The sequence below is a fragment of the Panthera uncia genome, assembly GCF_023721935.1.
Source record: "Panthera uncia isolate 11264 chromosome B3 unlocalized genomic scaffold, Puncia_PCG_1.0 HiC_scaffold_1, whole genome shotgun sequence".
Taxonomy (NCBI): Eukaryota; Metazoa; Chordata; class Mammalia; order Carnivora; family Felidae; genus Panthera; species Panthera uncia.
The window spans coordinates 25,588,819-25,600,982 of NW_026057582.1; the positions used below are offsets into that span (position 1 = coordinate 25,588,819).

The 12,164-nt window shown below is 51.6% G+C and overlaps 1 protein-coding gene across 1 annotated transcript in view; it reads right to left on the reverse strand.

The window, feature by feature from the left end:
• Positions 1 to 208: 208 nt before the first annotated feature.
• The window catches only part of IFT43 (intraflagellar transport 43), an 80,707-nt gene continuing 68,751 nt past the window's right edge, over positions 209 to 12,164 (reverse strand). The window contains exons 6-9 of the mRNA XM_049611377.1: positions 1,604 to 1,691; positions 1,265 to 1,340; positions 697 to 759; positions 209 to 526 (exon numbers count right to left, since the gene is read on the reverse strand). Coding sequence (XP_049467334.1) covers positions 407 to 526; positions 697 to 759; positions 1,265 to 1,340; positions 1,604 to 1,691 — 347 coding nt within the window. The 3' untranslated portion in view covers positions 209 to 406. The remainder of the gene's footprint in view (positions 527 to 696; positions 760 to 1,264; positions 1,341 to 1,603; positions 1,692 to 12,164) is intronic.

Genomic DNA, 12,164 nt, shown 5'->3' on the forward strand with positions numbered 1-12,164 from the left:
TCCAAGTAGACAGGTGCTCCCGGGAAATGCTGTGGCCTCTGTGAACCGAACACTTTCTAGAAGGGGCGCCATTCCTCTCCCCCTGAGTCTAGCTTTCCCTCATGCTCTTCAACAGCGGGGAGCAAACCCGTCAGACTGTTTAAAAGCTGCCCTCCTTCACTCTTGACGAATCTTTCCAAGAGGCTGCTGGAAAGAAAAGGAAGAGATGGCCACAGCATAAAGCAATTTATTACACCTGAATGATCCAACATGGTCTACTGAAAATAAGCATTTTTATTACAAAATATTCCATACAAAAATGCTAAGCTACCGGCAAGCTTCTTCAGCTGTAGGCTTATCGCGTTTTTTCAAGTCCGAAGCAGAAATTACTCTGTACGGGGACAGGAGTCTGCCGACCGCCAAGGGCTCAGGTGTGCGTGGGCTGTCCCACGGGGTCCTCCTTCTCCGCCTGCAGCAGGTCCCATTCGGTGAGGAGCTCTGAGGACACCTCGGTGTACAGACGGTCCCAGTCCCAGCTGACGTCATCCTGCCCGGAGAGGCGGCGCTGGGTAAGATGAAGGCAGAAGGCCTTTCCCCGCGGTCACAGCCGACCTCCCCCACCCTTCGGCCTCGGGGAGGCAGAGCTCACGCTGGGGAGCCGGCTGGTCGCAGGGATGACTCAGCAGCCCACAGGAAGGAGCTTCTGCTGCTACTGACCTCTCGGACTTCGTGCTCTGGCGCCAGGACTTTGGTGAGGAGCTTCAGGTCAATCTCTCCATCCTGTGGATGCAAGGATGCAAACAAACGAGCAAGCAAACAAACCAGCTTGTGTTTCCCCGGGGTGGGGGTGGGGGGGTGCTCTGGACACCTATGTCTTGCAAGGTGAGGAGGGTCAGGTTGTGTGTGGTGGAACTTCCCAAACCGAGACCTGCAGAAATGCCTTAAAAAGAGGAAAACTGTGGGTGGACCTCGTAGCCACTGAGGAATGAGGGAATGCCACAGCATCCTACAGGTTGGACATTCTTTGCAGGAAGGTCAACACCAAGAGGGCAGGGCGTGACAGCGCCGGATCTATAGGGCTGTGGTACCTCCTGATCCCGGGGGGCCCCATGGAAGCAGGTGGGAGCCTGGCCCCGGGACACACTGGGACAGGTGGGGCCCAGGGATGCTGTAATACCCGAGGGGAATGCCTCCGGCAAAGGGACTGTCGCCAGGCGGCCCCAGAGACCCGCGGAGGAGATGAGGCCCGGAGCCCACCCCTCTGCACAAAAGCTGCCGCACTCACCAAGGTCTGAAAGGCTGAGTACTTCATGAGGTCATTGTCCAGGTCACGGTAGGTCATCACCCGGTTGACCTGGATGCTGCAGGAAAGAGAGAAGGTGAGGAGGAATCCCAGGCAGGACGGGTTCCAGGCGGGCTGCCGGGCCACCATCCCCAGAGCCTCCTGGGCAGCGAGGAAGGACCAAAGTGGGAAGAATATGCCTAGTAACACGGGAACCCGGGCAGGAACCCATCACCAGCAACTTCCCGTCTCCACTGGGGGGGTGGGGGGAGCAGCCCCGCTGTACGCGGTATTCGGCATGTGTTCAATTCACATGCTCTCCGCCTCCCGCCAACTCCACACCTAATGTAACGTACCTGGGGGGGGGCCGCCACCTGCAAAGCGAAGTCTTCTTCCTGTACTTCTTCCAGATCCGGAATAACAGGAATATCTGTAACGAGAGGAGGAGAAAGCACTGTCGGCAGCGTGAATAGGGAGGGATCTGGCCCGCTTCTCCGTGTATTTACCACCTTCAACGTGCCAGCGGGGGGGGGGGGGGGGAGGACGGATACTCAGACACAGTCTCTGGCCTCAGATGGTCCCCATCTAGGGCTGCGGTACTGAACTAGAGGTGTGCCTGAAACCAAAGGTGGGCTGCAACCGTTTCCGAATCCCAGGCATTACCCCAGCCACCTGCTGGATTAGAACCTCCTGGGCAGGGCTCAGGATTTTGTACTTTTTCCTAAGATTTCTTTGGTGATCCAAAGAAACCTGTACGCTCCAGGTTAGGAGCCCTTGGAGTGGCCCTCCCAATGAGAAATGTAAAGAAATGGGAAGAGAGTCCCCGACTGTACTTGGGGAAGTTTACATTGGAGGAGCCGGTGAACGAGCCACCTCATGACCGAGGTCCACCCGTGCATTAGCTCGTCGTAATCCCTGCAATCATCACGGCCATCATGGCCCTGAGCCTGACTCTGAAGGACATTTCACACCTAATGAGATGAAGTGGTTCCCCAGCGGTGTCCCTGGGCTCAGTCTTGCCAGGTCTGATATAATAAAGAATGCCGATTTTAAAGATGACACGTCTCTTGCCGGGTCATGGAGATTTCCCTTCTTCAAACTGTACATGTGAGACAGACGTCCAGACACAGGAGGGGACATCTCGTTCATTCGTCCAACAGAGTCACGCGAGCAGAGAGGCCGAGAGAAGCAGAGAAGCAAGTGGTGACTTCCCCCAAACAGCCCCTCTTGTCACAGGGACAACCTAACGCCCTAAAGAAGTATTTCCTTTTCCAAATGAGCATCACTGACTGGTTGAGGGGTTTTCTTTGTTTCAACCGGTCGGAGTAGAAAAAGAGAGGGGGCAGAAAAAAAGGCCAAGTGGAGAGAAAGCATCCTAGAATTCGCAATCCAACCACAAACATCAGGAGGAAAAGCCCAATGAAGACTGAATAGTGAAGAAACTCTTTGTTTTTGCTTCCATGGACTAAATTCAATTTTATTTCGTTAAAAAAATTTTTTTTAATGTTTATTTATTGTTGAGAGAGACAGAGCATGAGTTGGGAAGGGGCAGAGAGAGAGGGAGACACAGAATCCGAAGCAGGCTCCAGGCTCCGAGCTGTCAGCGCAGATCCCGACGCGGGGCTCGAACCCACGATCTGTGAGATCACGACCTGAGCTGAAGTCGGACGCTTACCGACCGAGCCACCCAGGCGCCCCCAATTTAATTTTTAAGAGACATGCAGAGTAATTCCAAAAACAGCTGGGAAGACCCTTCTGCCACTTTCAGACTATTCATTATTCAGACTTTGCAACTGCTCTGGTCCAGCTAAGCCTGAGTATATAAATGTCAACTCCGAGCCTGGTGTCTTTATTACGGCCTCCGACCGCAGAGCTACAGATGCCGTACCTGGAAAGAGAGGGAGGAGGTAGGCAAGGGCGAGACGGAGACACAGAAAATGAGACTGAGAGTTAAAGGCAGTGATTAAAAGAATCAAAAGGGCTTAAGAAAAGGAATGGCTGAGAGGGGAAATAAAGAACACTCGCACACCACCCCCAAAATAACGACCCACGTCCGGCAAGTCCTCTGTCCAGAAAGCAGCTGTGGAGGGCTTAGATTCTGTCTCTCCGTCCTGCTGAAGAATTAGACGTGGAGTCCTCTAAGATTCTACCTCTTATGCTAATAGGAATTTTGCCTTCTTGTTCACTCTCGCTCTGCGTGATTAATGCCGTCCACGGTGAGAGCCGCTGACAGCACCGTCCCTGAGCCAGGGCCGAGCGGCGGGGCAGGGAGGAAGCTGGCTGTGCCACGCGCCATCAGCACTGTGACAGTGTTGGAGCGAGCCAGTTAGCTGCCCCCGGCTCGCCTCGGTGTGGAGTCCAGCCTGAGATGAATATTCAGAAGGTGGCAAGAGAAGGCCCCACGCTGGGCTTAGGGCTCAGGACGGGGTCTTCCCCGAGTCCCCTCTCCCTCCACAGCGTTAGCATTTGGGTCCTGTCAACTCCGCCCCACTCCTCCCGGCTCTGAGGAACTGCACTTCTGCCCAACGTCCACTCCGACTCCTCACGGGCTTCCCTCCTCGTCCCCGCCCCCCTCCTCCAAATGCGCACAAAGGAGTGTGGGGCTGGCCCATCTGTGACAGATCAGAGGTCAGCCCGGGCCTTGGCAAAGGGGCCTCTCAGAGTGGCACTGGTGAGGCCGGCCACACAGTGGGATTTCTCTCTAATTGGAAGCCCGGTGCCCAACAGAACCTGGTGAACCGCCTGAGTGGGACAGAGCCAGCGATGACAGCCAGGCTGAGGCAAGCTGGACCATTCCGGTGCGGTGACAGCTTGAGCCATCGCAGCAGAGTCGGGCCGTCCAACTCCCGGCCCCCGTGGAACAGGTGGCCGTGGAGCCGGTTTGGGGCAAACTTCAAAGAACTTCACAGTTTTACAGTTCCTGATTTACTCTCACAGACAAGCTTTCATGTATACGTAACTTGTTCGGCCTTGCTCCTTCCCACCTCGTCTTCCCCTAGAAGGTTTCAGAAAACGGACTTGCGAAATCCGCTTCATCACAAAAGTATATACCGGGAATGCTCAGTTATGGCCGCTTGGCCTGCACGTCTGGACCGGTGACCCAGTCTGGTTCAGGACCCCAAGCGTGACTCTCGGAACGTTACTAATGTAACACTGTATGTCAACTGTGCTCAAATAGAAAACAAATTTTTTTTTTTAATTTTTTTTTTAATTTTTTTTTTTCAACGTTTTTTATTTATTTTTGGGACAGAGAGAGACAGAGCATGAACGGGAGAGGGGCAGAGAGAGAGGGAGACACAGAATCAGAAACAGGCTCCAGGCTCCGAGCCATCAGCCCAGAGCCTGACGCGGGGCTCGAACTCACGGACTGCGAGATCGTGACCTGGCTGAAGTCAGACGCTTAACCGACTGCGCCACCCAGGCGCCCCAGAAAACAAATTTCTAATAAAATGAAATAGAAAGCGCGTGATTTTTAACAGAGACGGTAAGAGGAATACAGGGGGTCTGCTCTAGCGCTGCTGAAAAGCTACCGCTATTTTGAAAAAATGTAATGGTTCTATTGACTTTATTCTCCTGTTCTTCTGCGCTGCTAAAAGCAAGAAGAACATGAACAGAAACGGTGAGTGGGTTAAGTATATGGGCAGGACGTCCATCCTGTGGTTAAGACGCAGGCTCCGGAGGCAGGATGGGTGGCTTCCAATCCTGGCTTCCCCACCTACCAGCTGTGTGACTATCCTCTCCGTGCCTCAGTGGTTTCATCTGTAGAAGGGGGAATTTCACCTACCGCATACGGTTGTTACAAGCATTAAATGGCATCATCTTTACAAAATACTAACCATACAAAATGCCAAACTCTGCTCCGTGCATAATAAAGATTCTAGAGCTATTCTTATTCACTTAACAGATAAAGTGTTGAGCCTGCAGAGAAACTATATGCTCTACCTTCAGCATCTCATTTGCTCTTGCCCATTTTGCAGGCGAGAACAGTGAGGCTCAGCAAGATTCAGCAGCTGGCGTGAGCTGAGATCATCAACAACGGACAGCGCCAGGTTTCCGGCTCTGTCCGACTGCAACCCATGAGCTCATCCTCGCCCACTCGTGCTCTCTTCGCAAATGAACAGTGCCTTCAAAGGCACTCGTAGAGCGGAGTCTGGACAGCTTTTACTCTAAAGATTCAACGACCTCTGTTCTGGTATTTCTCCTGATTCCCATCACCACAAATAAGCTAAGTCTCTCCCTCGCCATATGCCCCAACTCACCACTGCCTCAGCAAGGCCAAACGGAACAGAATGGAAAGAGCGCAGTGACACCGGAGGCCTGGGGACTCCTCCCTGCGGCCCGTGTCTTACCAAACTGGCCCCATGGAGGTGACTGAGCACCTCAAACAGTCTCAGAAAAGGGGAGCAAGGCAGGAGGGCTATGACCTCACACGGACCGCCACCCGGACACAGGCCACCATCACGTGCTTCTCTCTCCCAGCTCCGACTCCTTCGACTGAACAGGTTCTCTTTGCTCTTTGCCCTTGCTCCCCACCTCTTCTGTTTGCCATCTCTCCTGCCTGTTCAACCTGCTGGTCTCCCTACGTGTCACCTGGTTAGCCGCACGTGGGGAAACCGCATTTGCTTGTTTGTTCGTTCATTCATCCAAGGAACACTGAGCATCTGAAAGGTGCAATGCCACGCGGTGCCAGTAACAACAGCAAATAAAAGACAGTCCTTGTCTTCGTGGAGCGCCGGAAAGTACCAGGGCCGAAACAACTAATTGTCTTATTTTTCGAATGTAAAATATCACATGTGGTAACAATTCAAATGCTCCAGAAAAGGTTAAAATGAAAAACTTCCTATTCTTATGTGAGCCCGTCTGTCTCCCTAGAGGTGCTATTAACAATTTCTTGTATTTACTGAAAAGAATGTGTACCTACCGCAACACGTATGTCCTTTAAAAAATGTTTGTGAACAGGATCACTTTACACATGCATGGTTCTGCAATTTGCTTTCTCTCCCCTTGTCAATAAATGTACTGTACATCTTATTCTTTTAAATGGCCACCTAGGATTCTATTGAATGGGTGCTCCATAATGCATTTAATCTGGTTCAGAGATCTCATTTAGAACTTTGGAAGGTGGGGTGGGGAGTTGGGGAAGGTCTCTAAATGAGGGACGACGCAGCTCAAAGCCGAAGGACAGACAGGATTAAAGCAGGCAGGGACGGCAGGTGCAAAGGCGCTGTGAGGTGAGAAGCATCTCCCAGCACTGAAGAAACTGGAAAAAGGCCAATGTCGGCGGCCCAGGGGCCAGGGGAGAGTGATGGGGCGGGGGTGGGGGGGGGGTGGGGGAGGAGAGAGGGTGCCTGGTGGCAGGTGAGGAAGGACCTGCATCGACCAGCCAGGAAACATGGACTGGGTGTCTGCTATACACAAGACCTTCTAGGGCACATGACAGGAAAACCAAGATTGATGAAGCATGGCAAAGTGGCAGAGGGAGGGACCACACCTTAAAAAAAATAGTAATACAAGCAGAATCAGGAAAATGTAAAATCCCTTCCTTTGTGACTCACCTTGGAATCCAACAGGTAGCGGCCACTGTGTGGGCAGAGTACAGGAAATTTGCCCTGGGTCTGCCCCCTAGATGCCCCGCTAGCAGAGGGCAGAGAGCAGTTCCCAGTCACTTCTGCATTCCCAAGGACTAGCAAACCAAGGGACAACCGAACAGAACCCTATCAATAGATTCTCCTCCCATCTGAAAGTCACACACAGGGACGAGCCACGTTGATCTGTTTCGTTTCAATTATGCTATAAGTGCTACCGAGTCCATAGTTGTCTATACACAACACGGACACAATCCTTGGATACTTCCTAGATTCGATAACATCCTAGCAAAGGTTCTGCCTCACTTGACAGCTGCAAGGCCTGCCTGGGAAGGACCTGTGTCTGCACAGGAAACAACGGATAAGTGGGCACAAAGTTACAGAGGAAGACTCACTCATATTTTGGCAGTATGGACCACAGGGCTCCCATCCCGAGGCTGGGTCACACTGCTCTTCACTAACCCGTGTTTCTTTCTGTTTGGACTTCTGGAGTGCTCCCCTGTATCGCTCCACCTTCTGGAAGCCCCCAGTAAAGGTCTGTCAGTGCATAGCAACAATCTTAAGAAGTTACTTCAAAGAGACAGACTGCCAAATGGGCAACTCATTACGATCCAGAACACCCGTCTGCCAACAGATCTACCCAACAAACCAACTACCGGATGAAACCACAGAAACGAGGGGTGCTTAAATAAATAATAGAAACATGTGGGAACACCAGCAGGATCGATTGCAACTGGTTTCAAAGATGTGAGAAGCTGCCATTTGCCCCGAAATACATTCGTTATGGGTAATATCATCACACGCACACACTAAAAAGCTAACTACCCAGTGAAGTCCCAGAGGGCTCCTTTTCAGCCCCTGTGGCCTGACAGTAAGAAGCCAGCCTGCCTCGTCCAATAAAGCTGGCTCCAGATCTCTGCGATGCATTGTGTGCGAGATAGCCCGCGTTCAAACCCCGGTGTCGTTGGCCTGTTTTGGTACTAGAACAGAAAGTGATTTTCAAAGACTGGACTCAGCACGCAGCATACACCCTGAGCATGACTCCGACTCTTAACCTGGGATATAAAGCTAAGTCCTGCAAGAAGAAGAGAACAAAGGGGGCCCCCTAATCCAGACCCTGGGTCCCACCCTGGAGCCCCTGTTCTCTGTGTCCTTTGAGGTTTTTGCCGATTTTCTTGTTTGGAGATTTCTGAATGGGATTTCCTGGTCGCATCCACAGGCGTTTCTGGAGAGCTCCATTAAAGTCTCTTCTACACTCTAGCACCTTCTCATCTTGACATCTTAGTAAACGATATAAGTGGTTGGCCTACCTTGCCAGGTTCCGCCGGGTGCCTTCTGATGACATCCGTCCCTCTCGGCCATCCACTAACTGAGCTCCCTCTGGCAAAGGCCCTGCTTGGTTACGTGCAATCTCTTCCCCGAGCTGCTCTCCCACTCGGCGCACTGGCCACCACAGAGCACCCAAAGGCTCTTCATGGCTCACGTCCACCGTCCACAGCCAACCTCAATATCTAATCCACACGAGGGGGATCTGGACATAATGCTTAAGGACACCGCAGAGACAGTGGTCCACACAGCCCCTAATTCTGTGCCCAAAGTCAAAAGACCTCAGCAGAGCTCTTAAGTGAAACAATGCCCATGTTTTCGGGAGATGGCAACTTGAAGCCAGAGATCATTATAATTTTTCTCTGCAGCTGCAAAACTTTGTTTTACTGAATGCTGTTACCTTCTGCATCACGTATGGGGAATTTTAAACAGGCAAATGGAAGAAGGTCTGATTGAAGATGAAGTTAAGTGAAAGAAATTGGTCTCATTTAGCACATGACAGGATTCATCTGTGTTCCCAAGTCCACTGAGGTGGCATCATGGGCGTTCCATATTCATGAGCTGCTGCGACACTGTGTCCCCTCATTTACAAAGAGCCGTGTTCAGCAAATTCTGTCCCTGTGGACACTCTGTGCATTTCATGGTCTTGTCAGAGAGACATCAAACGCTCCAGTAACCAAATACCAGAAAATGGCTTTAATTAGTGGATCTCAATCGTATAAATAATTTTTTTCTAAGTGAAAAAATGGGGAATTTTTTAAAAGGGAGAAGAAAAGGGGAAAGCAGTAGGCAACAGGCTTCAAACACCAGAAGGAACAAGAGAAAGAGACGGTCTCAGAGGAGCTCCTGAGCGAGCCTGGGCCCTGCAACCGTCGGTCCCCCGCACTCCCCAACTCAGGGTTCGAGGGACAAAAACAGGTCTGCGGGTCCCCACAGGTCCGCTTTATGAAGACCTTTCCCCTGTGACTTCATCTGATCGAAGCTGGCCCGGCCCGGACTCGTTACTGGCAGGGGAGGAGAGAGGCAATGGACATGGCAGAAAAGAGTCGGGAGACTGGGATGTTCGCTAGAGACCCACACCTAAAACGCCGAGAAATACACGGCAGAGCCAATGTCTACTCTGGCGCTGTGCACGAGCAGGTCCGCGGGGAAGCGTGTGATGGAGCCTGAGGTCCTGAGGTGCTGAGGTCCTGAAATGCCTCCACGTTCCTGCCAAACCGCATCTCTCTTCATGTCGCCGGGCAAGGAGATCACAGACCTCACGAAGATCAAAATAGCCGATTGTTCCTCACGGCCCCCCAAGCTGTGGTGGCTCTCCTGGCGGACGACGGTTTGACGACGAAGGCTGGGACTGACTTTAGTTTCCAAGAGAAACCGGGCCCCAGCATGCCGTGGTGCTGGCCGGATCGCGGGCAGAGGGGGCGCTTCGCTAAGAGTGGCAACGCGGCTCGTGGTACGTCGTGGTGTGTGGGGGCCGGACCTCTGGAGCTGTGTTCCGGTACCCACAGCGGGATGGTTGCACATTTCGCAAGGAGCCATGAACGCAACACCCCAGAATGAGATTGGCCGCATCCCCCCACCCAAGTCCATGGTGTGCTTACAAGATCGAGTCTTCCCAGCAATTCAAAGGTAGCGCTCGTGAGCACAAGAGTTCTCTATGGAGAAAGATACCATTCAGCCCAGGAGCCCGACACGGGGGGGACCCCGCTGCCACCTGCCGAGGTGGCCTCCAGGGAACATCACACCCACCGGTCACTGACAGTTGAAGGAAACGGAGGACGATGAACAGGAGCGCTCCCTGCCACTCTGTTAGCTTTCGGAGGTCGCTGGCGCTTCCAGCTTTGATCTGTAGAGATGTGCTAAGGACAAGGAGGGGTAAAGGACTTTAAAAGTGACGAGGAAAAAGTGGCTGGAAGGAATGGAAACTGAGGAACTTTCCACTCTCTTCAGTAAGGCCCAAGATGAGCGATACAGTGTTAACGTGACACAGAGCGCCTTCTCAGAGCCGCCCGTGGAAGTAGGGACGTTAGAAACCAGGCATATCTGATTCTATTTCATCCTCTTCGTGTTACATTGAAAAAAACAAGACAAACTACACTGCTTTTATTCTAAATCCTTAGGTTTTGTGTTTTTCCTTATATATATTTATTAAAAAAATGCCACTTTGATCGGTGCCACCCGTGACACTCCCACATACGGAACGCTTCTGAGCGGTTCCCTCCGCGCGAGGCCACTGCTGGTGACAGCCAGCTGGTTTTGATCACAGCCATTCCGAATCGGATTTTCATAAGATAGATGAGGAGTCTTAGTGCTGCTCTCTCTCTTATCAGATGAGAAACAGAGGGGGAGGGGGAGAACGGGTCCTGAGGGAACAGCGCAACAATCGAGGGCTGCGTGGTTCTTTCTCTGTCCCTCCGCTGCTGCAATTTTCAAAGGCGTTTGCCTCGGGCACTTTTAAATGATGGTGTCTCAATTCTGTAATCATCTTTCAAGAGCTTTCTCTTAAAGGGTCTTTTAGGTAAACCTAGTCCGTCAACCACACTTATGGACTCAGGAATCACATTCCCAGTGTGTGTCCTCCTGTGTGTGTATATATAGACGAATAGACACACACACACACACACACACACACACACACACACACACACACACACCCCAACATCTGTGAACTTTGAGAAAACTGGCAGAACATAAAGCTACAGAGTAAGATCTACCATTTGGCCATATCAGGTTCATCTCTTACTGGGGTAAGAGAGTCAGGCCCCCGTTACCTTTCCCCTAGATTTCTACTATACCTAATCCTTCTATTTTTTTTTTAGTTTTTTTTTTTAACATTTATTTATTCTTGAGACAGAGAGCATGAACAGGGGAGGGTCAGAGAAAGAGGGAGACACAGAATCTGAAACAGGCTCCAGGCTCTGAGCCGTCAGCACAGAGCCCGACGCGGGGCTCGAACTCACAGACCGCGAGATCATGACCTGAGCCGAAGTCGGACGCCCAACCGACTGAGCCACCCAGGCGCCCCTACCTAATCCTTCTTTAGAAACACATTTCCATGTGTGATACGTCAGAAAGAAAAGACTTCTCCAGCTGAGGGCTAAGAGGGGAGCTAAGTCCAACCTCCGAGCATAAACATGCCTGTCCCTTCCCATCTCCCCTAAGCAACACCTGGCTGTCAGGTCTGCACCCTGGCCATCTCTCTGGGAGAACAGTCTACAGCTATCCCAGGGCGCAACTTGCTGTGTTTGGGTCACAAAGACGGTCTGGAACAACTCCACGACTCTACCTGTCTTTGTACATGCAGGGAACATGATGCCTATGTATACAGTCCCATCTTTTGAGACAGACCTCCTAGAAAACTGAGCCTCTATTTCTTTCTAGTCAACTAAAAATCTGAGCTGTCTACAAGCTCCCTCCGGCAGTAGTTCTCAGCAACACGGCCTGTCTGCTGCATTCGGGCCCTTTGATTCCTTATTTGTCCGCTCCCCTCACAATTGCGTGAAGTCCCCATGCCCCTCCCCGAAAGCTGGAACACTGCTTGCCGACACTTCTCCCACGGTCTCACAAAACTAAATGCGATTAGTTTTGTCCTATCCCGATCCTGTCTCCTGTATTCAACCGGGACAGAATCCAAGGAGCTACAGAATAAATACCTTGATCTCTATAATGATTTCAGGGAGATTTAGCTCTCTTTTACTTTTGTCAGTGGTTGACGTTGGATGATTTATTATTAATCACATTCCCCTAAACTGACTATAGCATGACAGAGTGCTGACGGAGCTTTCTCTCCGTGGGTGTTCCTGGAGGAAGGTTAATACAATGCGCCTCATGTAAAGCACGTGTGCACGCATGGCACCAGGCTTTCACTTCCATTCTCCTATTCTGCCTCTTCAGATGGGCACATGGAAGCAGGCTGTGCACAGGAACAGAGGAAATAGAACCCAGAAAAGTCACTGTCAGCCACGTTTCAGGTAAAGACATCCGTGACTGTA